This window comes from Engraulis encrasicolus, chromosome 8, assembly GCF_034702125.1.
Source record: "Engraulis encrasicolus isolate BLACKSEA-1 chromosome 8, IST_EnEncr_1.0, whole genome shotgun sequence".
NCBI lineage: Eukaryota > Metazoa > Chordata > Actinopteri > Clupeiformes > Engraulidae > Engraulis > Engraulis encrasicolus.
In genome coordinates, this window is record NC_085864.1 from 2,506,328 (window position 1) to 2,532,991 (window position 26,664).

At 42.5% G+C, this 26,664-nt stretch overlaps 4 protein-coding genes and 1 long non-coding RNA gene across 7 annotated transcripts in view; 4 read left to right on the forward strand and 1 right to left on the reverse strand.

Moving 5' to 3' along the window:
• slc25a15a (solute carrier family 25 member 15a) overlaps positions 1-5,152 on the forward strand; it is a 15,828-nt gene extending 10,676 nt beyond the window's left edge. For all 3 annotated transcript variants that reach the window (XM_063204800.1, XM_063204799.1, XM_063204801.1), the window contains exons 6-7: positions 29-187; positions 3,927-5,152. In XM_063204800.1, coding sequence (XP_063060870.1) covers positions 29-187; positions 3,927-4,048 — 281 coding nt within the window. In that variant the 3' untranslated portion in view covers positions 4,049-5,152. The remainder of the gene's footprint in view (positions 1-28; positions 188-3,926) is intronic.
• A 1,424-nt stretch (positions 5,153-6,576) lies between these two features.
• Positions 6,577-9,597, forward strand: LOC134454760 (stomatin-like). The gene is made up of 5 exons (XM_063205920.1): positions 6,577-6,655; positions 7,828-7,931; positions 8,128-8,200; positions 9,158-9,240; positions 9,370-9,597. The coding sequence occupies exons 1-5, from the start codon at positions 6,598-6,600 to the stop codon at positions 9,595-9,597; spliced, it is 546 nt and encodes a 181-aa protein (XP_063061990.1). The 5' UTR covers positions 6,577-6,597.
• Positions 9,598-10,401: 804 nt separating this feature from the next.
• LOC134454049 (stomatin-like) lies at positions 10,402-11,212 on the forward strand. Its single transcript, XM_063204802.1, has 2 exons — positions 10,402-10,531; positions 11,003-11,212. Exons 1-2 carry the CDS (start codon positions 10,490-10,492, stop codon positions 11,195-11,197), a joined length of 237 nt encoding a protein of 78 aa, XP_063060872.1. The 5' UTR covers positions 10,402-10,489; the 3' UTR covers positions 11,198-11,212.
• Positions 11,213-12,370: 1,158 nt separating this feature from the next.
• LOC134454761 (stomatin-like) lies at positions 12,371-20,159 on the forward strand. The gene is made up of 7 exons (XM_063205921.1): positions 12,371-12,464; positions 13,623-13,720; positions 14,337-14,409; positions 14,632-14,714; positions 15,648-15,851; positions 17,602-17,736; positions 19,965-20,159. Exons 1-7 carry the CDS (start codon positions 12,371-12,373, stop codon positions 20,157-20,159), a joined length of 882 nt encoding a protein of 293 aa, XP_063061991.1.
• A 4,850-nt stretch (positions 20,160-25,009) lies between these two features.
• LOC134454051 (uncharacterized) lies at positions 25,010-26,058 on the reverse strand. Its single transcript, XR_010035783.1, has 2 exons — positions 25,426-26,058; positions 25,010-25,275 (listed from the first exon to the last, which is right to left on the reverse strand). It is a non-coding gene; the product is annotated as an uncharacterized LOC134454051 (long non-coding RNA).
• Positions 26,059-26,664: the final 606 nt, after the last annotated feature.

A 26,664-nucleotide genomic window follows, 5' to 3' on the forward strand; every position in this document is an offset into this window, starting at 1 on the left:
GTTTGATGTGTGCGGCTGCGTTCCACAGGTGTGCTTGCTCTAATGTTCAGCGGAGGGTTCGGCGGGGCTTGCCTCTGGCTAATGGTGTACCCCATCGACTGTGTCAAGTCCCGCATCCAGGTGCTTTCCATGGCGGGCCGCCAGGCTGGCTTCCTCAAGACCTTCATGGGCATCGTGCGAAACGAAGGTGAGCTGTGTGTAGAAGTCACCACGCCATAGAGTGGAGCAGAGGAGTGGAAAGGAGAGTAGAGTATAGTTAAGTAGAGTAGAATAAAGAAGACGAAAGAAGATTAGGCTATAATCAATATTAAATACTGAGACCTTGAGTATTTCAGATTTCCTTTCCTAAAACAATCTTGAGGTTGTTTACTCACAAATGAGCCCCAAGGAGAGATGGTGAACACCCCGGAGCTCTCCAAAATCCTGTTTGGTTTCTTTAACCCCTTAGCGCAGCACTATGGCTCTCTGTAATGTCACAGCAATGTAGTTATGATGTAGTTAAGCATTTTCAGCAAGTGAATAGGGTCGCCGGCGACCCCTGCTGCAGTAAGAGGCTATAGTCTAGGCAATGGGTGATAAAATCGCTCGCAAGGTGATAAAAGCATGAAACTTGGCACAAGTGTTCATTAGGACATGCTTATCGATTTCAGGGGTGGAGCCACAGAGAATTCAATGTTGCATAGCAACGGTTGCTAGGCAAAGCATTTTCCTTAGCAACCAACATCACTGATAGAGTTTCTTAGCACTTTTGTGGTGTCATGATGTCTCCACTCCTTCTCTGGAGCCTCTGGAGTCTCTGGAGCCACAGAGAATTCAAGGTTGCATAGCAACGGTTGCTAGGCAAAGCATTTTCCTTAGCAACCAGCATCACTGATAGAGTTTCTTAGCACTTTTGTGGTGTCATGATGTCTGAATCCCTTCTCTGTCTCTCTGGAGCCTTTGGAGCCACACAGAATTCAATGTTGCATAGCAACGGTTGCTAGGCAAAGCATTTTCCTTAGCAACCAGCATCACGGATAGAGTTTCTTAGCACTTTTGTGGTGTCATGATGTCTGAATCTTGAGTCCTTGTTCATCAGGACATGTTTGTCAGTTTCAGGGCTGGAGCCACTCTCTGTCTGAATCGTGAGTACTTGTCCTAATATCACTGCATTAATGGTTCAAGAGTTTATATACCACCAATATCTGAGATAATTTCCTCTTTGTTATTCTTGCCATTCTAACTCATTCTCGTAAAGTGCTTATCTAATAATAATAACTATACATCATTTTTATATAGCACTTATGTAGCCCATAGCCAATTGTTTCAGTTACTGTAACAAACTGAAAGTTTCCATTTGTCAAGTACTGTAATACACGTCATCATCTTTCCACCCCTCCCCGCTCTCTGATTGGCCCCCAAGATCTAGTTGCCTCGCTGAGGGATAGAATCCACGCTTTCCAAGTTTTTCAGACTGGAATGATTGTGCAAAGCAACATGGGGTATCCCAGGCTAAGACAACACAACTGATACGGTGTAAGCAGCAGTGGCTTAAGCACTCATTCAAACCCAGATGTGTCTGTTTTTGTCTAGATTCTGCCCAATCCCCTTAAGGTTAAGTAAGGATAAGGTTAATAAGAGTGTTTTCCACACCTTCACATATGGCTGAAGAGAGTTTGAGCCCCAGGAACTGTCATCAACTGGCACAGAAAGCTGACTGTAACAATGCAATGCCTAAGCACTTGGTAGTGATTTGTATATTCTGTACACATTGCAATAATCAGGTTAATGATAGAGTGGTACGTCAGTAGGTTTTTGGATAGAGAAACAGTACAGCTCTGTAAAAGCTTATATTCCATTTGATTAAGGTTCAGTGTAAATACTGTAAGAATTAATTTAAGACAGGGATGTGAAACTCAGGCCAGGGGAGCAAATTTGGCCCACGGAACCACTTCGCCCATTAGGCCTGCGAGATCTTTGCAAATTTGTATTACAGTTTGCACACATACACCATCAATATAGACGATGTGACTAAGTGGCTTAATTCAGTCAGTCCGAGTTAGAGTGCTTTTATAAATCCCCAAAGCAAAATTATGTTCATCACAAGAATTATGAGTGTGTCCATACTTGTGTAACAGCACATACATAGTTTGTTAGTTTTAAATCTGGATATTGGAATATAATATAAAAAGTAATTATATATTAATACAGTAATAGGCAAACAGTACCCATGATTGTAACCAACTGCTAACCAATTATTGGTTAAGAGAAAAACATTTATTTGCATTTAAAGACTATAATCTGCTGTTATTAAATAATTTTAGACAGATTCCATTTATTTTGAAAGCATGTTACAGTTGTCTAAATGATGTAACAATCCATTTAGTATTTTATACTTAGTTCCTGGGTACGCATGTCAACAATTTCTTTGTCATTTGACACAACACAGACACATGATGTTGTTCATGTAGGCATCTTTCTTTCCAAATGGTAATGTTGTGCTCTGAATGATCAGAATGCAGTGCTAGGCACATGTAAAGTACAGTGAAATAAAGAGAGGCTTGACTTGAAGTGACACATAAAGCCCGTCATTACTTCAAATGTGTTCAAGAACTAAAGTGAGAATATTATTGCAATGCTTTGTGGTGTCTAGAATGACTGTATCATTGATGTTTGTTGCTCAGGAGAGTTAATGGCCTGGCAACCATGGGCAAGAATAAGATCAAAGGAGGTCATAATCATACATATTGCATACATATTATTATTTGAAGCATTAGCATTATTTCAGTGATATTTGAACAAGGAGTCAATATTTACACATAATAAAATTGCTGGGAACTGTATTACTGATGCTGGTTGCTAAGGAAGATGCTTTACCTAGCAACTGTTGCTAGGCAACATTGACTTTTGAGTGGCTCCACCCCTGATATTTAGTGATATTAGGGCAAGGAGTTAGTATTTACACACAACACCACAAAATTGCTGGTAACTGTATTACTGATTCTAGTTGCTAAGGAAGATGCTTTACCTAGCAACCATTGCTAGGCAACATTAAATTTTGAGTGGCTCCACCCCTGATATTTAGTAATATAAGGCCAAGGAGTCAATATTTAGACATCATAACACCACAAAATTGCTGGAAACTGTATTACTGATTCTGGTTGCTAAGATAGATGCCTCACCTAGCAACCGTTGCTAGGCAACGCTAAATTCTTAGTGGCTCCACCCCTGATATTTAGTGATATTAGGGCAAGGAGTTAATTTCAACACATCATAACACCACAAAATTGCTGGGAACTGTATTACTGACGCTGGTTGCTAAGGAAGATGCTTTACCTAGCATCTGTGGCTAGGCAACATTCAATTTTGAGTGGCTCCACCCCTGATATTTAGTAATATTAGGGCAAGGAGTCAATATTTAGACATCATAACACCATTGCTGGGAACTGTATTACTGATGCTGGTTGCTAAGGAAGATGCTTCACCTGCAACCGTTGCTAGGCAACGCTGAATTCTGAGTGGCTCCACCCCTGAAATGAATAAGCATGTCCTAATGAACATTTGTGCCAAGTTTTACGCTTTTATCACCTTCCGAGCGATTCTCCCAGTATATCGCACCCATTGCCTAGACCAGTGTTTCCCAACCTTTTTTGTCCTGCGTACCCCCTAAGACATTTTGTCATATGATGAGTACCCCCTCGCCCTCACACATGCTCTGTTAGTCAATCCCAATGTGACCACACTCAATATATTTGCTATTATTAAATTTTTCCGTGTACCCCCTGAGGTGTGCTCGCGTACCCCTAGTGGTACACGTACCCCTGGTTGGGAAACACTGGCCTAGACTACTACGTAAAAACAAGCTTGTGCTGTAGTTTAACTTCAGTGAACTTCACCAACAACAGCACCAGTAACCTCTCGATTTGTATGCCTGTTACTGTCCACAGGAGTGGCACCACTCTACTCCGGCCTCACCCCCACCATGATCCGGACCTTCCCTGCCAATGGAGCTCTGTTCCTGGCATACGAGCTCAGCCGCAAGGCCATGATGAGGCAGTTTGACAGCTGAGGACGACCTCCACTCCAACCTGATCTGAGACAGCCCCTCCAGCCACCCTCCCTGGGCCCCCAGCACCTCAACCGGGGCCCCTGTCGCCTTCCCTGACCTCTCATGTAATTACATACATTTAAAGTAAAGTGTGCCAGAAAGCATAGCATGACCTTTACTTAAAGATAGTGTGATAAAATTACATGGAATGCTTGTCTTGTTGTAAATATTAAATAACTAAGTCTAGTCTTAAATAACATTAAGTTTAGGTTGGGTTAATCAGAGGTGTGTATTTCATGATGCAGGCTTTCTTACCTAGGTACAGTATGTACTGTATGGACACTGTGCAAGTGGTAAACACAAGTTGAATTCACTGGGTGAGTCCCTAGACCGCCACACCTGGTCAACAACGAGAGTGCCATCCAGCTCCTTGTCTGTTGTTTCCTTAGTAGACTGCGCTGGACTTCTTATCTACTGCACTAATGGGAGGATCAGTTGCACGTCTCTGACTGGAAGTGTGTAAAGGAGGCGTGTATGTCTATCTATCTGGAATAGGTTTTCATCCATAACAAACTATAAACTTCGATGCTCTAGTCTATACTTCTTCCTTTTTTTCTTTCTTTCTTTCGTTCTTTCTTTCTTTCTTTCTTTCTTTCTTTCTTTCTTTCTTTCTTTCTTTCTTTCTTTCTTTCTTTCTTTCTGTCAACTGTGATCTCCTTTTAAATGTGCCATGTGTAAAAGCGACCACTCTCAACCCCTCTGGAACATACAGTATGTATGGGATATACAGTGTCTAATATTTGTCTGAGAGAGAGAGAGATTGATTGAAGTATGATTGAAATATGTATGTATATTTTTGTATACTTTTAGCATTAAAAATTGAATACCAACTTAACAGCCCTGTTGAGGAATTACTTTTTTTCATATCATCCTCAATTTTTTCCCTGAAATGTTGTCTTGTTGTACTTTTCCATATTCCACTTTAATGTAATCCAACACCATACAGACACACAATGCCAGGAACTGATTTAGTCAGCATTATCATGGAGCCCATGTGGGCAACAGCAAATTACGGCGTTGTCAGGACTTTTATAAAAATATATTTTTGGTTTTCAATAATTGAATAAAATGGTCTCATTTGAGTTTCATTTTCTTGTGTTTTTCTGTTATCATCTGCTATTGGTAAGGCAAGGCAAGGCAAGTTTATTTATATAGCGCATTTCATACACAGGTGCAACTCAATGTGCTTCACAGGTCATATTGGTGACATGACGTGTTGTCCAGTGAATTCTAGTGTTAAATGTGTATCACATCATATAATGAGGGTCTTGTGTGTACATTAATCAAATAGTATTAGTATAAATTAATATTAGTAACAGCCATGGCCATCACTGGGCTCTCAAAACATCCATCTAACAGAAAACTTGATCTGTATCTTACTCGAGTCGCATGCAGGAGTTGGCTTGTGCTATGGTCTTAAATACGGAAACGAGAGCAGAAAACAAAATATTTTTTGTTAATTTGTTTGGGGTTTATTTCTTTTTAGAAAGGGGATTCACAGGGCTATAAATTAACTTTTTTTCATCAGTAGATGTTAAATCTTACTAGCCAAAAAATGCACACACTACCAGTAAAAGTGGCTAGTAAGTTTTCCTTTCTACCAGTCAAACTGAGATTTCACCAGAATTTGGCCATTTGCTGAGTGTTAATTTAGAGCCCTGTTTCTTCATATGAGGGGTTTTAAAGAAAAAAATATATATTGTTGTCTTTGACTGTCATGTATGTAAAAAAAACAATATCTTTATACGCATAGGGTTGAAAATTCAGCTTTTTTGCCGATGAGCACCCAAAGCCCAACCTGCCCAAGCTAACGCACAACACTCAAACAAAGAGACTCCTTTCCGACTCAATGCTGTAAAATTCCAACACTGGATGTCCAGGGCAATTTGAGCAATAGCACCATGGACTGGAGGAGTGATCATATTTCACGGGAGCAGGCGGCATCAGATGATCATCATGACTTATTCATCTAAAAAAACAGCCACATTTTCAGTCCATGGAGGACAGACAGCCTCAGAGGCATTTAGCTAGAAAACAGCAACAGGAACTGGTCTGGAACAGGAACCAAGTCTATCATATCACACAGGACCAAATAATCAATGAGAATGGGGCCTTGCTTTTCAGATGTGACTTAGTGGCTAAACAAGCATACTGTGCTGGCTGTCATGAGTCGAGGGCACCCTCTGAGGGTTTGCTGTGTCATCCAGGTGCGCTCAGTCTCCAGGTAAAGGGATAGGCCACACCCTGACAGAAGCGAGATGCACCCCCCCCCCCCCCCCGCATACACATGCGCGCACACACACACCCGCACACACACACACACACACGCGCGCGCGCGCGCGCACACACACACACACACACACACACCTGACTGGAGATGAACACCTCCTCCCTCCCCACTGCGCACCCGCCCACACACACACACACACACAGTCCTGCTCAAAACGTTTTCGTGGCATTCAATGCCTTCAGCTTTGGATCATCGTTCTTCGAGCGTACATGCAACAGACATGGTGAACCAACTGAAGATCTCAGATGCTCCCAGCGACAGTAGAACCAACCTTCAAGGTAGGTGATATACGTACATACACAGCTGCTCTTCGCTCTGAGTCACAGGGGGTATACCATTGGGGTATGTTACAAGAAAAGACCATAAAGGGATTATAATGTGTTAGTTTAGTATTTCATTAAAGAAGCTTGCTTTGTTTTCAGATGGAGGATGATTTCAAAGGATATGCCTTTGTCCAAATGCGCTTTTCCTCCTCTCTTACGTTGTGTTCATTTACATTGTTTTCTATTTCCTTTTGTTTGGAAGTGGTTGCTAAGTGCAGAGGAGAGACCCTAGTGTGTGCTGCTAGGAGAGGGGGAGGGGGGGGGGCACATGAGGGATGTAGGTGGGTGTAGTTACCACACAACATGTGACCAGTTAGTGGAGTGGCCAACATCATTTGATACTTTGGGAATGAACAACATGCATAATTGCAACTTGACACCTGAGGTACAGTACAGTACGTAATCTAATGTGCCACAACCATAGAGAAGAGTCATCAGCTCAGATGGAGTGACTACGCTTTCAGCACACACTTGCTTACTGAACAGTGACACAGGAGTTTGTTTTTGCGTTTTGTTTGTTTGTTTGCTATATGGTAGACTGTAACCTATTAGTTTACACTTGTTTTAGGATTGTGACAGCATGGCAATATGTAGCCCTGTGCACTTGCACTTACCCCTGTGTCAGGTCAAGTGTTAAGTTCGCAATGAATAGTGTTATGTTGATAGATACATATTACGTAACTATGCATACTAATTGTATTTGATCAAAACATTGCAGGTGCCAGTCCCATATCATAATGTGTGTGGTCTCCGATGGATTAACTACCCTTAGGCAAAGCATCTAACCCCATGTTGCGCCATGGACTGTAACCAAAACCACCTGTGTATACTGTAACTGTATAAATGGCTTTGGACAAAAGCATCAGCCACGTCTAATGCAGTACAACAACGATTATGAAAGACTCACTCAGTACCAACACACACCAATTTGATAGTATGGACAGCTAGTAAACAGCATACAACAACCAGTCCACTAACATTAACACACACTAACAGGGTTTCAGACGACTTTTCCCCAGGTCCGGCCAAAGCTGTCAGTGGTCCTCATACCTGGCATATGCCGTTGGTGCATTGTGTCATTGAAAAGCATGTGATACACCATCAACCCATGTTACCTTTACCTTCAGATGAGGAGAATCCTGGCTTGGGCTTCTGTGGTTGGCTCCTGATCATCGTTTCGGTGATTTGTACAGTGGCAACCCTCCCTGTCTCCATATTCATGTGTGTAAAGGTATGTTTTATGAAATGAGCACAACACTTAAGGGGGATCTTCTCCATGGTCCGCCATTTTGAATTTCCTGTCGAAATAAATTGTCAGAGACATTTGGCAGAGCCATGGTCAAAAGATGGAGTCCTACACTGAAATTGTAAGAATGAATGAATTTAGACGTATTGTATATCAACCTGAATTGTCTTCATGTCTACAGATTGTGACTGAGTATCAGCGAGCTGTGATTTTCAGGCTGGGTCGTATTGTGGATAAAAAGCCCAAAGGACCTGGTAACTATTTAAACAAGCATTCATCTGTAACACTGTCTAATTGTCTTTACCATAAGGCACCTTCATCCATGACCTGCTCTGAACACATTGGTAGAGCCACCAGATCTATCACCAGGGGAAACTGTAGTCTCCCAAGTTGACTCACAGCAATTGCAAAATGTGCTTTTTCTTGGCACAATCTGTTTCATCAACTAAACAATGGAATACTCACCCTTCCCACCCACATACAAACATTACTCATGTCAGTACCACTTTACAATAATGGTGCATGAACAATAATGGAATAATGTTGGAAGTAATATCTGATTTATGGTAAATTAAAATGATATATGTTTTACAGTAACATGAATTAACATGATGTATGTATTCAGTGATGCTTATTCCATTAGTAGCCAATAAGGAGTCACTATTGGAGTCATGAGGACTCGCCATTAAGTAATAGTGGTACATTAAAGGTCAATTGATAGTGTGAATTACAAGTGTTACACCCTATTACATTGTTATCACATACCCTGTTGCAACTTGTGTGCGATCTCAAATGTTGACCTAAACCTAAACTTTTACCTAGAGCAACATTTTTTGTATGTTAGTGTTGCGGCATATGAAAATGTCAACATACCAACACAGTCGGCTTGCTTATTAGGGTACCCAACAATTGCTGTGTGGTACAGATTTAATTTGTCATATTGCTACTTCACAACACAAGCAAGTTTGAAAGAGAACGTCACGTCCCATGCACAAAATTAAACGTTAATGTTGCTTTAGGCCTACAGAAGAAACAGGCACTAAAATAAAAAAAAAATAAGTGCAATGTGGATTTTGTTGCTTCGAGATCAATTAAGTAGCCTATATTCTATTATATTATTCTACTCTACAAATATCATTACTGTACATTGCATATCAATATAAGACATGTCATCTTGAAGCTGAACAACAAAGACCATCTCTTCCTCTTAGGTCTTTTCCTTGTGCTGCCTTGCACGGACACAATTACAAAAGTTGATATGCGAACCGTCTCCTTTGACATTCCACCACAAGAGGTAAGAACACATTTGGTGAAATGTGAAAGGTAAAAGGTCTCCAAAAAGATGTCCAGTTGCCTAGCTCCTTTGTAATGATGTGTAATGATCTGTGAATTCTTCTTCTTTTTCATCGTCTTCTTCTTCTAGATTCTGACTAAGGACTCAGTCACCGTGTCAGTGGATGGAGTGGTGTACTTCAGAATCTACTGTGCAATCTCTGCTGTTGCGAACGTGTCTGACGCCGCCAAGGCCACTCGGCTATTGGCACAGACAACGCTGAGGAACGTACTGGGCACCAAGAACCTCGCAGAACTTCTCTCAGACCGTCAGTGCATCTCTCAAAGCATGCAGGTATATGTAACAGATGCTAACTAGCAGAGTTTGACAGTAGAACATCAGTAAACCTCCCTCTTACTGTAAAGTCTCATACAGATACGGTAGTACTAAGCTATATAGGTGTAGTAGACCTTTAGCTAAGGTTGCCAACCATCCCTTAAAATACGAAATCTTCCCGTATTTAGAAAGAAAAGTATGGGTTCCATATTGAACTGAAATGAGATGCGGCATGTTATAATGCAGGAAATTATATCTAAGAAAAAAACATTTTTGGGGGGAGGAGCCCCAGACCCCCACGGAAAACAAGTGTCCCTTATTTTTATCATTGATAACTGTGCCTCCAATGGCGAATTGGGGCGTGTACTGAAAGTTTGAGAGTCCTGGGTGGCAGACTGCCCAGGATGACCTTGGTTACATACAGTCAGCCTAAGAATAACCAGTGCTCTCCCCCATCCTCCTCCATGACTGTGGTACGTGGGCTGCCCCCTTGCATGGGTCATGAATGCAAATTTGTTGTGTGTAATCTATGCTGTGCTGTGTCACAATGACAATGGAAGTTTCCCAACTTGCTTTTCTTTCTTTCAATCTATCTAATTTCCTTTCTTTCATTCTTTCTTTCTTTCTAATATATTTTCTGTCCACATAGAGTTCTCTCTGTAAACACAGGACTGCAGAGTAGGATTGTTGACAGTAGCAATTGACTAAACATCCACAAACAGTAAAATCCTTAATTCACAAAAGACCTGTAATTTTGCTCCCGCCCTTGTGAGGTACTCAAAATCGCTCTGTGACATTGATAAACAACTGGAACATTTCTTTACTTTATTTTGTTCTGCAGGAGTCTCTTGACGAGGCCACGGACCCCTGGGGGATTAAGGTGGAGCGCGTGGAGATCAAGGACGTGAAGCTTCCCCATCAGCTGCAGAGGGCCATGGCTGCAGAGGCGGAGGCAGCACGGGAGGCCAGAGCTAAGGTACCAAGACCTGGCAACATCCTCACTATTCTCATACTAATGTGGTGTATACACAGACAGAGGCCAGAGCAAAGGTACCAAGACCTGGCAACATCCTCACTAAATCTCATATTAATGTGGTGTATACAGATAGAGGCCAGAGCTAAGGTACCAAGACCTGGCAACATCCTCACTATTCTCATATTAATGTGGTGTATACACAGACAGAGGCCAGAGCTAAGGTACCAAGACGTACAATGCCTCTTTTCCACTACCGGCTTTCTGCTAGACCTACTGCTCGACACAGCGCGACTTGGCCGCCACGTTTTGCTCTTCGATTGAACTGTCAAGTCACGCTGTATTGAGCTGTAAACCTACCAGAAAACCGGCAGTGGAAAAGAGGCATATCTAGTACTGTGGAAGATAGACCTCCAACTCTTCCATTGACATGGGTATTAGTTTATGTCAAGCTATGTATGTGTGTCCCCTTAGGTGATTGCTGCGGAGGGGGAGATGAATGCGTCTCGTGCCCTGAAGGAAGCGTCTCTCATCATAGCGGAGTCTCCATCAGCTCTGCAGCTGCGTTACCTGCAGACCCTCAACAGCATCGCTGCAGAGAAGAACTCCACCATCATCTTCCCCCTGCCCATCGACATGATGCAGAGCTTTGCCCGAAAAAACACATAGGAAACACAACATAATGCAGTATAGAATAGAATGAAAACGTATGGGATATACCTGTAGGCCCTTATTATTTTGCATATTGCAGTGCAATTGATATAGCGGAGGTAACATTTGTGTTCACTTGGCCATGTATGTAATCACAAAAGAGAAAATAAAGTTGTTACATCGCCATCAGGGTTAATGTCCTTTGTTTTATGCATTGTGGGAAATAGCTGATCTTGGAAAAAAATGCATGGCATCGGCAACAGCTGTCCAGTAAAACAGTACTATACTGTATGATAGGCTAACAAATATTTTGTACATGGAATTTAAAAAGGATCTACGTAAAGATGATTCCCCTAGTACTAGACCTACATTTCTGATGAAAGATTTTCTATACATTTTATTTGGGGAGGGAAAAGAAATGCTGAGACATGAGTTTATTTATTTATGTTTTATTTTCTCTTACGGTTATTTTAATCTATCTCCTGGCCTCTTGAAAGGGGTTGGATGACCCTGCAATGACCCTATCTCTCTGCTATCTCTCTCTCACACACACACACACACACACACACACACACACACACACACACACACACACACACACACACACACACACACACACACACACACACACACACACACACACACACACACACACACACGACAGGTTGCTATATCTGATTGCACACTTTCCTTGGAAATATTTTACCTGTCAGCAATATGACCAATAACTATGTGTAATTATGAATAGGCTGTTATGTGCTGGCATGTGATTGGATGAGAAGTAGGTGCAATCCACTGTTTAGGCTACATGTTGTGTGCTGGGTCCATTCTCATATTTATTGTTTTCTTGTGTTGTGTTTGTGTGAACTTTCAGAACCTCTGTGCCTAAAACAAACTTATCTCTAGAAGAGACAATAAAGGCCTATCCTATCCTTCTGCAGAGGTGATTCTAGGGTCAGGTGGGGCCCCAAGCGAAAATGCAAAACAATTAACATTTGAACCAAAATCGCCACTACAGTGGTAAAGTGTGGGCTGTTACTCACTATCTGGAGGCTTGTGGCCTCAAGCGGCTGCCTGCCTTGCCTGGTGGCAAGATACGCCTCTGTCCTCCTGTCCTATTCCTTTGTGCTGTTAAATATCTGTCAGCTATCAGCATGCGCGTTGGTCTTAACGCAAGGTTTTAGACCACTAATGACAGCTGTCAGGGGCGTCGCCGTGGCTTTAGCCGATGTGGGGGCGGGGGGATTCTGGTTGTATTCGGCTCAGATCCGGGTTACCGGTAAAAGTAAGCTTATTATCCGAACGAAAGTTCAACTTCGCTCTCTAGTTCACATCCACCCACATCAGAGTAAAACCATATAGCCTATTCTGAATTGGCCTTTACTTCAAAAAGCTTTTCAAGTAGAATAGGCCTACATCAGTGACAAAAGTCTGTAGGCCTATTCTTTTTTTTCTATATAGGGCCAGAGCCAGGTGAAGTGTTTTTTTTTTCCTGGACGTGGATCTACGACTACATCACAGCGCATCCCGGGACGCGTGGAGCGCATCTTTTGCTAGTTGGAATGGAGAGGTGCAATTCCCATTCGTAGCCCACGTGGAACTTGAACTATAAGATTCTATCATCTGTGAGCGGCCCAGGTGACTGCATTGCTTCCGCGGTTCGGAATTAACCTGTTTACCTGTAAGTTATCCTTCCTCATCTGTTACTTTCCAAAAACGTATATTGGTTGGATAGGTGCGTGCATGCTACATGCACAAGCAAAGACCGGCGACTGGGGAGTAGGAGTTGTTTTGTGTGTTTCAGTGCATAGGCCTATGGCGTATTGAAATATAGTGACACAGGTGCACAAGTTTGCCACCTGAGACATAGTTGTAGTTTACGCAAATGTGACTCATTAATGAGATGTTGACTCTGCTCTGTGTTGCTGCCACGCAGAAATCTTACAGATATGCACTCAGTGTCCCCTACCACCGACCTCGCAGAATCACGGCCAAAAGATGGAGTTCTACACCGAAATCGTGAGAATTGTATGAATTTATATCAACCTGAACATGAAAGAGGGCAGTAGGCAAATTGGAAGTGGGCAGTAAACAGTAAGCTACACACAAGTGGCAGCATGCTGTACTAACTGTTTCTTTTTGTATTGTTGATGATGGTGATCTTGATGGTGCTGGATTATTATTATTAATATTATTATTATTATTATTATTATTATTATTATTATTATTAGCCTATTACAAGTAGTAGACTCTCAGTACAAATGTCCAGGTGGTGATGATGATGATGATGATGATGATGATCATGATCATGATCATGATGAAGAAGATGATGACGATGATAATAATAATAATAATAATAATAATAATAATAATAATAATACCAGTTATTAGCAGTCACAATGCCCGTGCGCAACACGCTAACCCATGCCATGTCCATGTTCAGAGCCAGCAACGTTGGGTGTGCTGGAGTATGCTATGATTGGCATCGCTGCCATCTGCATCATGATGACGTTCCCTTTTTCCATCGTCCCATGCATCAAGGTACAGTAGCCTAGTCAACACACCTAACATGACACAACCATGATCATAGTAGGCCTACAGCTACAAGGAGCAAACAAATACACTGACAATTTCAGATGACACATCAGATGTTTTTTTTTTTTATTGACACAACCTGCAGTTTTTTTGTAGCCTGGAAAACCAGCGCCAACTGCTGGACGGCAAAATGTTTTGTATGTAAATTAGACATCCAATACATTTAGGCTGGTTTATCAGGCTAGTTTTTTTTAGGGTACAGTCCCGGCTATGTGGGGTAGCACAACAGAATGCCATACCCCAACAACACGTCCCTTTCACTCATGTCCTTCGGCTATAGGATAAGGGCCATGCATGTGGACATGTGGGCTGCTGGGGCCTAATCTACGGTGACCGGGTCGTTAGAGTCGGTAGAAAACGGGCAATAGAGAAGGGCCTATTGACTGTTGGGAGAGAAACGACCTCATGCTCAACACAGACAAGACAAGGGAAATAAAATGGCCCTTTCCCTGCCCATTTTTGCAGTAGCTACATCACCTCTCTCCTAAACTCTTATATGCAAGGGTAAACCACACTATATATTTCTGCAAGGGTAAACCACACTATATATTTCTGATTACAGGTTGTTCAAGAATATGAACGTGCAGTCATTTTCCGATTTGGACGCATTGTGCATGCAAAACCCAAAGGACCAGGTGAACAGTTCTATCTAGAAAATAGTCTTGCATTGTATAAACGATAATTACGTGATTATAAATTACTTTAAAGCAGCAAATGGACGGTCACTCCTCTTTGTCTTACAAACAGTCCAACTGGTACTTAGTCAATTCGTAATGTATGTACACAAAGCTTTCACAGGGGTGAAAAAAAACACTACGTGCCTCATTCTTTTTCTTCTGGCTTTTTGTATCTTTTAGGTATTTTCTTCTTTCTGCCCTGGATAGACAATGTAGTGCGTGTGGACATAAGGACAGTCTCTTTTGACATCCCACCACAAGAGGTACAGTAGAAGAGTACAGTGGAAGACTACAAGTTCTTTATTGTCACTATACCAACATGCAGTGGGAGGTAGTTTGGACCAGCCAACAGATGCAAAGAGTCAGTATAGCGAATCAGTAAGAAAAGTCAAGTGAAGTGAAAGTGAAAGCCCACCTGTGAAACTCCCCTTGTTATTGTGACACAGCACACAAGTGCATACTGCACACAACAAAATTGCATTCATGCCTTACCCCTCCCCTGCAAGGGGGCAGCCCCCAGTGGCACCCGAAAGGAAGCAGTGCGGCGGGACGGCACCATACCACCTTTCGGTCTTTCAGCTTAAGGGAGCAGTGACAAGTCAATGTTTTAGAGGTTTTTGATTTTTTTTTTTACAAACTCTTTTTTTTTTTACTTAAAAAGTTGCTGAGTGCTCTAGTCATCCCAGGGTTAAGTCATTGTGAAGTAGGCCAGTTTGTCTTAATACTGCTGTTCTCGACTGTAAGCACCACCAAGGCTGAAGCGCAGACATTCCCTCTTTGAAGTAAATGTTGCCCTCTTCAGTTGTTTGAATGTTTTTTTGTTTTGTTTTTTTTGGGGGGGGGTGGGTCTGTTGATTTACTTTCAATTTCTCCATATGTACTTTTTATTAATGTTTCTATGAATATCAAAGATTTGTGTTTGTGTGTGTGTGTGTGTGTGTGTGCGTGTGTGCGTGTGTGTGTGTGTGTGTGTGTGTGTGTGTGTGTGTGTGTGTGTGTGTGTGTGTGTGTGTGTGTGTGAGAGAGAGAGAGAGAGAGAGAGAGAGAGAGAGAGAGAGAGAGAGTGAGTTTAGAGCGAGAGAGAGCGCGAGCAATAGAGAGAGAGAGAGAGAAAAAGAGGAGAGTCTTTTTGAACTAGCCCTGCTTAGCCAAACCTGTGGCACATCTATAAACTTGTGTGTGTTTTCCTTCCCCATATTTTGACTAAGGACTCTGTGAGTGTGTGCGTGGATGGAGCGGTGTATTACTGCGTGGTCTGTCCCATCTCCTCTGTGACCAATGTCACAGACGCCGAAGCAGCGACACAGCTCCTGGCTCAGACCACCCTAAGGAACACACTGGGCACGCTCAGCCTCTCGGACCTGCTGGCTGACAGAGTCGGCATCTCACATGCCATGCAGGTATGCTTGCACCGTGCTAGTTTACCAATCAGGGTTCGAACCCACGACCTCTTTATACAATGCAATATGCAGTAAATACAAAGCCTTTTACTGTCAAAAGTATAATATTATACAGAGTATAATGACATTTTAAGCACACAGAGCAAAGAGTCCTTGATAGATGAACACAGTCCTGCATGTTTGCGTTCAGTATTGTGACAAGTTTGAGCTGTCCTTCATTCTATTGGTTCTGGCTGGTAAAGGCCTGCAGCGTATGCCACAGGGCAACAGTGTGAGTAGATGGAAGCCAGGTTGCGCATGGTCTTTAATGATACTCCTGGCTCTGTTTAGGTAGTGGGAGTTGTAAATGGAGGTTATGGGAGGCAGGGGGCAGCCTATGATTTTTTTGTGCTGTCTTGGTCACCCTCTGCAGTCTCTCCCTGTCAGCCTCATAGTAGCAGAGATTCTTTAAGTATATATCTCTCTACTCTCTCTGATAGTAGCTTGAGTGCCACACTGACACAGCATAGGTCAGCAGGCTCTCTATGGTGGGACGCTATTATAGCGACAGCTCATTATGGGAGCACAGGTACAAAACACTGAGGTAAAGGGTCTAGGGCTATGACGGCCACTCAGTGGTTCTTGCATCTGTAGGAGGCTTTGGGAGGGAGAGTTACCAACATTCTACCACTGAACTCAGCAAGTTGGCATCCAACACACACACCTGGGATACAGAACTAGACCCACACTGTATACAGCAGTTGACCTATTTTTGGACGCTCCAACTGCCCACATTTCCAATGGCCTTTGTCCCAACTACAGTTTTGATATCAGTTTTTTTACTATGATACTGGATGTCTAAGATGACAAAAAAAGCCAAACCATGGTTCGATGTGCCACAACCAAACATTTTCCGATAGTGGGCACTGGCCGGTGACCTTTTTCTCGTAACTCATCACTGGCGGAACATGCGTTTGATTGGTTGATACAATTGCAGGGGGAGGTGGCAGAGCAGGAGAAACGTGTCTAGTACACCAATTTCATATTGGACCCCGTGAAAAAGCACAAGATTCTGAAACGGCGCATCATTCATAAAAGCCTCAATATCTCCATTCCATGTTGATTTTGGCCGATACCGGCCTTGGTTTAGCTCACAATAGCTCGGCAATGAAAGCACATATAGACATGCGGTTTTCATGTACTAAGAGGTGAAAGTCTCACCTTTCAAACAAGCCATAACATGTTTCGGCGGGCCTATCACACAATATGCTGTGACTGTACAGAAAACACCTAAAAATGGTTTAGAACGCTGGGAGTCTACGACATGATTCTGAAAACACCACTGGTAGTCAATGTGTTAAGATCAATGAGTTAAGTCTACCTTAACTGACAGAGTGTGCTTTCTGCACATGGTCTATCCCAACTCACAGAGAGTCTTTTTGCACAATTACCTTTTTTACATTTTTTTACATTTTTACATTTTTTATCTTTACTATTCTTATTTTTATTTTCCCCTCCCTGACTATTCCTGTGTTATTTGTGTCTTGAAATGTCCATGTGGGCATTTGTGTATTTGTGTATTTATGTAAGCTAGTGGATACCTGAATTTCCCATTGGGGATCAATAAAGTTACTCTACTCTACTCTATTACATGCTGCCACTCTGAAATCAAATGACATATGGTTGGTTGGATGGTTGGAAAAACTTGGACACTACACAATGTTCCTTTAATCATTAATGACTCACACACCCCCTTATGGTTACTCCACAGACATCTCTTGACGAGGCCACGGACCCCTGGGGGATTAAGGTGGAGCGCGTGGAGATCAAGGACGTGAAGCTTCCCCATCAGCTGCAGAGGGCCATGGCTGCAGAGGCGGAGGCAGCACGAGAGGCCAGAGCTAAGGTACCAAGACCTGGCAACATCCTCACTATTCTCATACTAATGTGGTGTATACACAGACAGAGGCCAGAGCTAAGGTACCAAGACCTGGCAACATCCTCACTTATCTCATAATATTAATGTGGTGTATACACAGACAGAGGCCAGAGCTAAGGTACCAAGACCTGGCAACATCCTCACTTATCTCATAATATTAATGAGGTGTATACACAGACAGAGGCCAGAGCTAAGACCTGGCAACATCCTCACTTATCTCATAATATTAATGTGGTGTATACACAGACAGAGGCCAGAGCTAAGGTACCAAGACCTGGCAACATCCTCACTATTCTCATATTAATGTGGTGTATACACAGACAGAGGCCAGAGCTAAGGTACCAAGACCTGGCAACATCCTCACTATTCTCATATTAATGTGGTGTATACACAGACAGAGGCCAGAGCTAAGGTACCAAGACCTGGCAACACCCTCACTATTCTCATACTAATGTGTATACAGATAGAGGCCAGAGCTAAGGTACCAAGACCTGGCAACACCCTCACTATTCTCATATTAATGTGGTGTATACAGATAGAGGCCAGAGCTAGGGTACTGAGATGTGGTAACACCTTTACTGATATCCTATTAACATGCTGGTGTACACATAAATAGAGGCCAGCAATAAGGTACCAAGGTGTGAGAACATCTTTAATAATATCGCATTGTCTACGGGTAATGCAGTGGAGAAGTGGTGGCCAGAGCTTAAAGGAACACTGTGCAGGAAATGGTCAAAAAAGGTACTGCAACTATGCTGCTAATTGAAACTGGGTTGCCTATTGCCAAATTTGATCTTTTCATGAAAGTTAACTAATAATAAACTAATATTTTCTAGCATGGCCCAAGTACAGTCAGTTTTGCAGCTAAAAATGGCTATTTCTGGACATTCAAAATGGCAGACCATGGAGAAGATCTAGCCTGATAAACCAGCCTAAATGTGAGACCGGAGTAATTTAGTCTGGCCCCGATGAATGATACCTCCGAAGATCGTTGATGAGAACAACCTGTTGTTTTTTCAAACCGTGCCGGCACTCTGACCCATCGGCGATCTTTGCCGTTGATGTGCTTTCCTAACAGTGTTGCGAGCTTCATCGTCACTCCCTCAAAACCCTGCCCGCGTTGATTCATAACAAATCACTGCGCTGTAATTGGTTTTACCACACTCAGGGCACAGTATTCAAAACGTTCTCAGATCCGAGGCCAGACCCACTCGCAGCTGAAAATTTTCGGTGTCCCAGCGGGTGGCGCTGGTTTACCAGGCTAGAGAAGATCCCCCTTTTCATGTATGAAAAGTGCAATTTTTCCAGTCATAATGAACACTTTCAATTTGATGGCGGTGGTAAATATTAATGAAAAAGGTAACATTAGTGAATGGGTAGCATGGATTCTGGAAAAGAACAACAAAAAAAATCCTGCACAGTGTCCCTTTAAGTACCGAGCTTTTACTAACATCCTACTGTGGATAGATAGATGGCGAAGTGGTACGCTCTGTTGGGAGGTCCAGTAGTTTTGGGTAGGGTGCGCACATCCAAAAACACTTGTTGCAGGTGCCAGGCAAACAAATCAGATAGTTGAAAAAGGCAGGTCTGCACACTGCCGATAAGCTCCAAAAATAAACTTTATTATTTAAAATGCAACGTTTCGATCACACTGGATCTTCATCAGGCATATCTATATGCCTGATGAAGATCCAGTGTGATCGAAACGTTGCATTTTAAAAAATAAAGTTTATTTTTGGAGCTTATCGGCAGTGTGCAGACCTACCTTTTTCAACTGTTGGGAGGTCCAAGCACAAAGTTTAACAGAGAAGAACATGCATATCCATCCCAAAAAGGAGTGCTGGAGTAGCAAAGTCAAATAGTAACAAAAAGAAAGTCTGCAACACCGGACAGCCATTTCACTATTTTAATGTGACACCTCGGGCAGCATGGCTTTCATCGAATTGTGAACTTCATTTTTGTTATTATAGGTGTAGTATAAGCACAAATCTAGCATGTCTAATGACAAATCCATGGCCATGGGTCTTATTTTACTTCAAATCAGATGTATAACTCCAGCTCATTTTAAAAAGAACTAAAAAATGTAGGATTATACGAAGTGCTTTACCAGGTTATAGATATTTGAATTCCTTTCAGAACTCTGTGCTGATTGAAAAACTAAATCTGTGTGTGTGTGTGTGTGTGCGTGGGTATAGGTGATTGCTGCTGAGGGGGAGATGAATGCGTCTCGTGCCCTGAAGGAAGCATCTCTCATCATAGCGGAGTCTCCGTCAGCTCTGCAGCTGCGTTACCTGCAGACCCTCAACAGCATCGCTGCAGAGAAGAACTCCACCATCATCTTCCCCCTGCCCATCGACATGATGCAGGGCTTTGCCCGAAAGATCACATAGAACCCACCCTTTACATAGCCTAGCCCTAGATAGTAGGGGCTGTAAGCCGAGAAATCGTTACGCGCTGGATAGAAGCATATAATTCGGTACACGTGTTCCTTGACTGATTTGAAGACATCCTAGAAGGGGTGCCCCTTGAAAAAAAAATGTCTACCATGTCATATACAATATGTCATGTTGGTAACGCATTACATTGTTATTACATGACATTATACTTAGCTGACAATGTTAATATAGTCCTCAGAAGAGATGAAGCAAGGGTAGCCTGCTAGACCAGATTGATAAAACTACAAAATGTACATAGTGTGAAAGTATGGGTGAGTCTGTGCTTACGTGCTTGACAGCATGTAACATTGTGAACGATTTGAGAAGATTCTTGGTCTGAATTAAAATGAGCATTGCCAACACTAAAACTATGGTGAGAATAGACTGCTGCTAATGCTCGATTTGAATGGGATAGTGTCAGTGCAAGATGCCCTAGGTAGCAGGTTCCCCATCCTCTAATTTCCATAACAGATATACGTATTTTATTTGTATGAGAGAGGGTAAAGGACAGGACCTTTCCATATGTATGAAGAACCCCATAAGATCACCTAATTCTATATTTTTACAAGTGCATATTGTGAGAGCATTTCAGTCATCTTTAGAATGGCATTACAGATTACTCAATATAGGCCTACATGTAGGCCACAGTATGGCTTCAGTTCAAATTAAATGGGAATGATTTCTTAGTGTATGTTGAGTAAGAAGACAGAGATAAAAAAAATGTTTATTTGCAGACAAGTCCTCACCTAGTACTTGTGTCAAAAGTTGTATTAGTTAGCTCAGTAATCATTGAGTACTTAAACTGCTATCAAAACTGACAGCTGATGGACAACATGTACTGTAGGTCTTTTGCCACCCTTACCCATAGGAGAAATATCTATATAGAACAACACTTCTCATATGGTATATACTATGAAAGTAAATCATTACCTGGACTCATTTTCTTGATATGCAAGGCACATAAATAGACTGGGCGGAAGAATAGTCGATCATACCCCGCCCCCCCCAAACAAAATGCCACACGACTTTTTTTAACCTTCAAGATTTTGAGTGGTAACAGTAACATAACTCATTCCCACTACACCGTTTTGCATAATATTGTACATGTCCTCAGAATGCTCTACATCAGTGGTTCTCAAACCTTTTGTGTGAAGTACCCCCTGAGAAAATATTGAGCTCTCCGAGTACCACCTTGACAACCAACATTAGAATATCGCAGTAAAGGCCTTCCATATTCACTTTTGCCAGTCAGTACAGGAGAGGTTCATAATGGTATTCCAAGTACCACCAGAGATGTCTCAAGTACCACCAGTGGTACGTGTACCACAGTTTGAGCACCACCGCTCTACATGTTTCAGTTCTATAGTTGTACTGTACAGTACAGTGCAGTGCAGTGGAGTGCAGTACAGTACAGTAGCATACAGAATGGTGCAGTATAATAAAGCACAGTAGAGTACAGTACAGTACAGTACAGTAGCATACAGTACGGTGCAGTACAGTACAGTAGCATACAGTACGGTGCAGTACAGTAAAGTAAAGTACAGTACAGTACAGTAGCATAAAGTATGGTGGAGTCTAGTTAAGTACAGTACAGTAGCATACAGTACGGTGCAGTCTAGTACAGTACAGTACAGTACAGTACAGTACAGTACAGTACAGTAGCATACTGCACGGTGCAGTAGAGTACAGTACGGTATATCACATTACAGTACAGTACAGTACAGTACAGTATAGTAGAGTACAGTACAGTGCAATACAGTAGAGTACAGTATAGTCTTATAGACGTTAGCCCTCCAAAGCCAATAGGATTTCCACATGCTGTTGTTTTAAGTTTTTGAAAGACTATTTTAGTAGCCTATGTGAGAGAGGGAAGGCAGGCAGACATGTTTTAAACAAAGGACCACACCCACAAATAAAAAATAACGAGCAAACAATAAATTAAGTGGTTAGGTAGCCAACATGTCATCTAGATTAAAGCCAAAAGTAGATGGAAAAACAGACATGTTACCATTTTGCTCTTTTAAAACAAAGTATCTGTCAATATACTGTATGTATGGTGTATTGCATATTGATTATTCATAATTTCCTAAGCATAAATGCCCTTATCACTCCATTGTACACTTAGGACTGCGATATACATATCTGACCATTAATCAGCATACATTTGTCATTTGACAGCTGTCACTGACACTTGATATGTACATGTATTATTGACTTGATTGATATGAATATATTTCAGTTGGACTCCTAGGGTTAAATCATTGAGGGGGTCCTAAGGAAGTAGTAGTAGTTTGTGTGTGTGCGCGCATGTGTAAGTGGGATTAAAATTATTGTTTGCCATCTTTATCTGAAGAGCAGACTGAGTGTCTGAACCTGCTAATGCTAGCATGCTAACATTGGGACAGTTATGTGTGGCCCAGTTCAAGGGTTTATCTCTTCTCCCCTACATTTTCTAACCACAATTTTCTTTTTGGATGTTATAGATATGACCCACTGCAATTTTTTAAAACTCTTAATGAATGTTGGTTCAATACCTAAATGCCCAGAAATGAGCTCTCAATTGTAGAGTGATCTCATTCTGACCATGGTTTTTATGATTTTCCTGTTTTTGAACCTAAATAAGACATATATAACATTGTTTTTATGGTAAGTTTTGCACATATTTTCAAAGTTCAGTTTGTATACATCACACACAAATAGGTGGATTGGCCCATAACACCATTATGTCCAGGCAGTACAGCATTTTACTACTATTGGCTGGTTTTGGGCAGCCATCTTGGATTTACCCCATAAAAATGACCTTAATGACATTGAAATTTGGGGCACCCCTTCTGAAATGATGGAGAACACCCTAAGGAAGGTCTACACCGATTTTGGTGCTTCTATCCAGCGCGTAACGATTAGGCCCTTTTTGGACGCTAAGAAACCCAGCTAAGAGTGAATAGACAGAAAATGAATGGCACTTACTCCAGATATTATACACTGTATTTATACACTGTAATACATTTCATGATACAAAATGGTTACTGACCAAGATAGATTAGTTGCAAGTAACTGGACTTGGAGCTCGCAGCTTTAGGACCAACGAAGCAGATCATGATACTCTCCCTAGGATTTTACTCAAATCTCACACACGTCTATTTTGACCAGGCGCAGACTCAAAATGTAAAAGTTCAATGTAAGGCAAGGATGAAACGCACACCGGTGACCTTCCTTTTAATCTTTTTCACTTTTGAGACGTTTTGAGCCAACACAGCTCCTTCTCAGACAGTTTAACATAGGGGTGTAGGCCTACACACTTTTTCACCAGCATAATTACACAAAAAAGGACAAATATGTCATTTAAGATATACTGCAGGAGCCCAGAGTACCAGCGAACTGTAAAGTTGTATGGAGAATTGGTAGCCTATGACTGGAAGCATCGATGGAAGGCTTGTCTGAGGATGACCTAGTCCTAGACTCTAGGGGGTCCCCAACCTTTTTGGATCTGAGGGCTACTCGAGGGCTACCAAGGGCTACTCGAGGGCGCTACCCGAGGGCTACTTGCTTGTTCAAAATCCTCTACTTAGGTCTTGTCCCCAAATCAAACTTTGATTGAATGATAATTTTCTCATAGGTTATAAAGAAATAATGTATTTTAATTTAAAAAAAACATTAACTGTGACTAAAATCTTGATGTTGTCACTATTTACTAACATCCTTGGTGGGCACATCAGAAGCTCCTGGAGGGCTACCTGGCGCCCGTGCTGACCTTACTTTTCTGCCGTAAGCTCAAAAGATGTTGTATTACACTTACTTTATTGTCATTTTTCGAATAACTTGCGTGTTTATTAAAATATTGATCAAAATGTCCCTTTTCAACAGGGGTGTAGACTAGTCATTATTGCTGTGCTCTGTAGCCTATAGGCAGAGGCGTTGCAGGGGCAGCTGGGGCCCCAAGCGAAAATTCAAAGTAATAAACATTTGAAACAAAATTGCTACGACTGTAGTATATTGTGAGCTGTTTATTATTCCCCATCTAGGGGCTTAGGGGCCCCAACAGTGTTGCCAGATGGAAAATGCTGAATTATCGTACCAAAACCTCAGAATTAGCGTATCTTTTTTGGGGGCTTTTTGGGAGGAAATTATCGTACAAGGCCAAATTTGTTGTTTCAAGGCAACTCTGAAACTACCGTACAATCATGTTTTTTTGATCGAACAGAGGACAAAATGGACAAAATTATGATACAAATACAATAAATTAAGTGGCTGCCTGCCTAGCCTGGTGATAACATGCACCGCTGCAGGGGTGGCACTTGACGGGACAATGAAATTGTAGGTTATTTCGTCCGGAGGCGGAATTACATGCCTACGTCACAATAGCTATGTGCGTCCTTGTTGCCGACGACGTTCATACCGTCCCTAATCTTAACCCTAAACCTAACCCTAAACCTATCCCTAAATTGCTTGTTTGAAACAAGTGAGTCCCAGTGCAGTGCCCACTGCAGTTCAGCAACGAGGACGTGCATCACTAGTGACTTAGGCACGTACGGACGAAGTACCCTAGTTTTTATGAGTCCCGGCACTTGACACTCAGATAAATGTTTATCTGCCGCCGTGTTAATACAACACAGAGAGAGTCCAATTCAACACTCTACTAAGTTGGTCCTACTCTGGAGGAGGTGTTGAATCAGCACTGCTAAATGTACTGAAGACATCTGTGACCCTTACAGATGTGATTGTGTTCTGGGAAATCCAGGCTGAAGTGGCATGTGACCCTGCCAAACATTGAGTTCAGGCAAAACAAAAAGACTCAGAGAAAGGAGCAAGATTTAGGCTGTTTATTTAAACAGAATAATCCAAACGGAATGAGTGATTCTTCGACCCTGGTCCCATGCAGTCATCAGTACGGTGTCTTGCATCAGTGGATCTGCGCTGGTCTCTTCAGATTCATCCAGCCTTCTTCTGATCTTTGGCGTTGGTCCCAGTCATCAATCCGGGTTAGTGGATTCATCAGTGGATCTGCGCTGGTCTCTTCAGATTCATCCGGCCTTCCTCTGGCATCCACGTAGGCCTATCAGGAACTGCAATTCTGCAAAAAAAAAAAAAAAGCAAACAGGCAAAGTTAGGTATTGCTGTTTGAAAATGGGTTAGCCTACTGTGATTTAATGACATACTACATACACATCAATATATAAAATTAAATAAAATGATTATTGATTGAGGTCAGCAATCTACTTACTTTGTTTGGAGCTCTGCGAGTTGTCCATTTTTCTTTCAGGACAGCTAACCCCACAGCAGATGGAGACATGCCAACCTGGTGGTGGGAAAGAGTGCAGCAGTAACCAAGAACAAGACAAGTACAACATTTTTTTAAATTCAAATCTGCGAATTTGAACACATTTGAGCTTCATCAGAAGATCTGCTCTGCATTCACATAGGCCATAGGCCTACTGTAAGATGCATTCCTGCACGCACACCGGGCAGGGCTTTGGTGCAGGAGATGAGATGACCACCAGGGGGAGGCACAGTCCTCACCACTGAGAGACGTACCACTGCCCACTGTAGGACAGCGCCGCACTGAGAGACGTACCACTGCCCACTGTAGGACAGCGCCGCGTTGAGAGACGTACCACTGCCCACTGTAGGACAGCGCCGCCGCCGCACTGAGAGACGTACCACTGCCCACTGTAGGACAGCGCCGCACTGAGAGACGTACCACTGCCCACTGTAGGACAGCGCCGCCTGTTGAGATAAATCGCCCATTTCCTCACGCTGGGCGAATTCGGTCAATCCGTCTCGGATATCCAAGGAGTTGCTAGGGGACATGCATTGGCAGCCCTTACCTTACCTTACCTTACCTTACCTTACCTTACCTTACCTTACCTTACCTTACCTGCCCATGTCGGACCCATCGTGGGTCTGATGCATTGATCAACGAACGCGGCCTATTTATAGGGAGCGACAGCACAGGGGTGACGTCATCGAGGCGACGTCATAGTAATGGATAGTTTTGCTGGCATCTCAAGGTTTTGGGCCACATTTGCTATCGCTGTCTGTAGGCCTAGTGGCCACAGACCCCACCACGCAATCACAGACGTAGCAGACGCATTTCTTTAGCCGTCTATCGCACCCGGTGTGCTGGTTTTCTTTCTTATTTTTCAAGATTTGTGTTGGGAATGTCCGCAACACATACGCTTGCACGACGACGCCCCGTTGTTTTTCAACAGACTGACATGTGAACTCCAACACAATTATTTTGAATGAAATTATATTAGGATAACCCAATTGAGATGGGGCATGTCGTTTTCAAGATATGCCAGAGCCAGGTCGCCACTTATCACCACTTCCTGGAACAACTAGCCTACACATTTTACGCACAGGCAAATACGCACAGCAGGGCAGCACACCGCGTTAAGAAACGGCACATTAGCCTATTCTCTTGGCAGGTTTAAGGCATATTGGTCGACCAGAGGACAAT

Coding starts and splice junctions, on each gene's coding strand:
- LOC134454761 (XM_063205921.1), top strand. CDS start 12,371: ATGACAGCTGTCAGGGGCGTCGCCGTGGCTTTAGCCGATGTGGGGGCG. Junction 14,410..14,631: donor TGCAAAACCCAAAGGACCAG/GTGAACAGTTCT, acceptor TGTATCTTTTAG/GTATTTTCTTCTTTCTGCCC. Junction 14,715..15,647: donor TTGACATCCCACCACAAGAG/GTACAGTAGAAG, acceptor TTCCTTCCCCAT/ATTTTGACTAAGGACTCTGT.
- LOC134454049 (XM_063204802.1), top strand. CDS start 10,490: ATGGCTGCAGAGGCGGAGGCAGCACGGGAGGCCAGAGCTAAG. Junction 10,532..11,002: donor CACGGGAGGCCAGAGCTAAG/GTACCAAGACCT, acceptor GTGTCCCCTTAG/GTGATTGCTGCGGAGGGGGA.
- LOC134454760 (XM_063205920.1), top strand. CDS start 6,598: ATGGTGAACCAACTGAAGATCTCAGATGCTCCCAGCGACAGTAGAACC. Junction 7,932..8,127: donor CCATATTCATGTGTGTAAAG/GTATGTTTTATG, acceptor TCATGTCTACAG/ATTGTGACTGAGTATCAGCG. Junction 8,201..9,157: donor TAAAAAGCCCAAAGGACCTG/GTAACTATTTAA, acceptor TCTTCCTCTTAG/GTCTTTTCCTTGTGCTGCCT.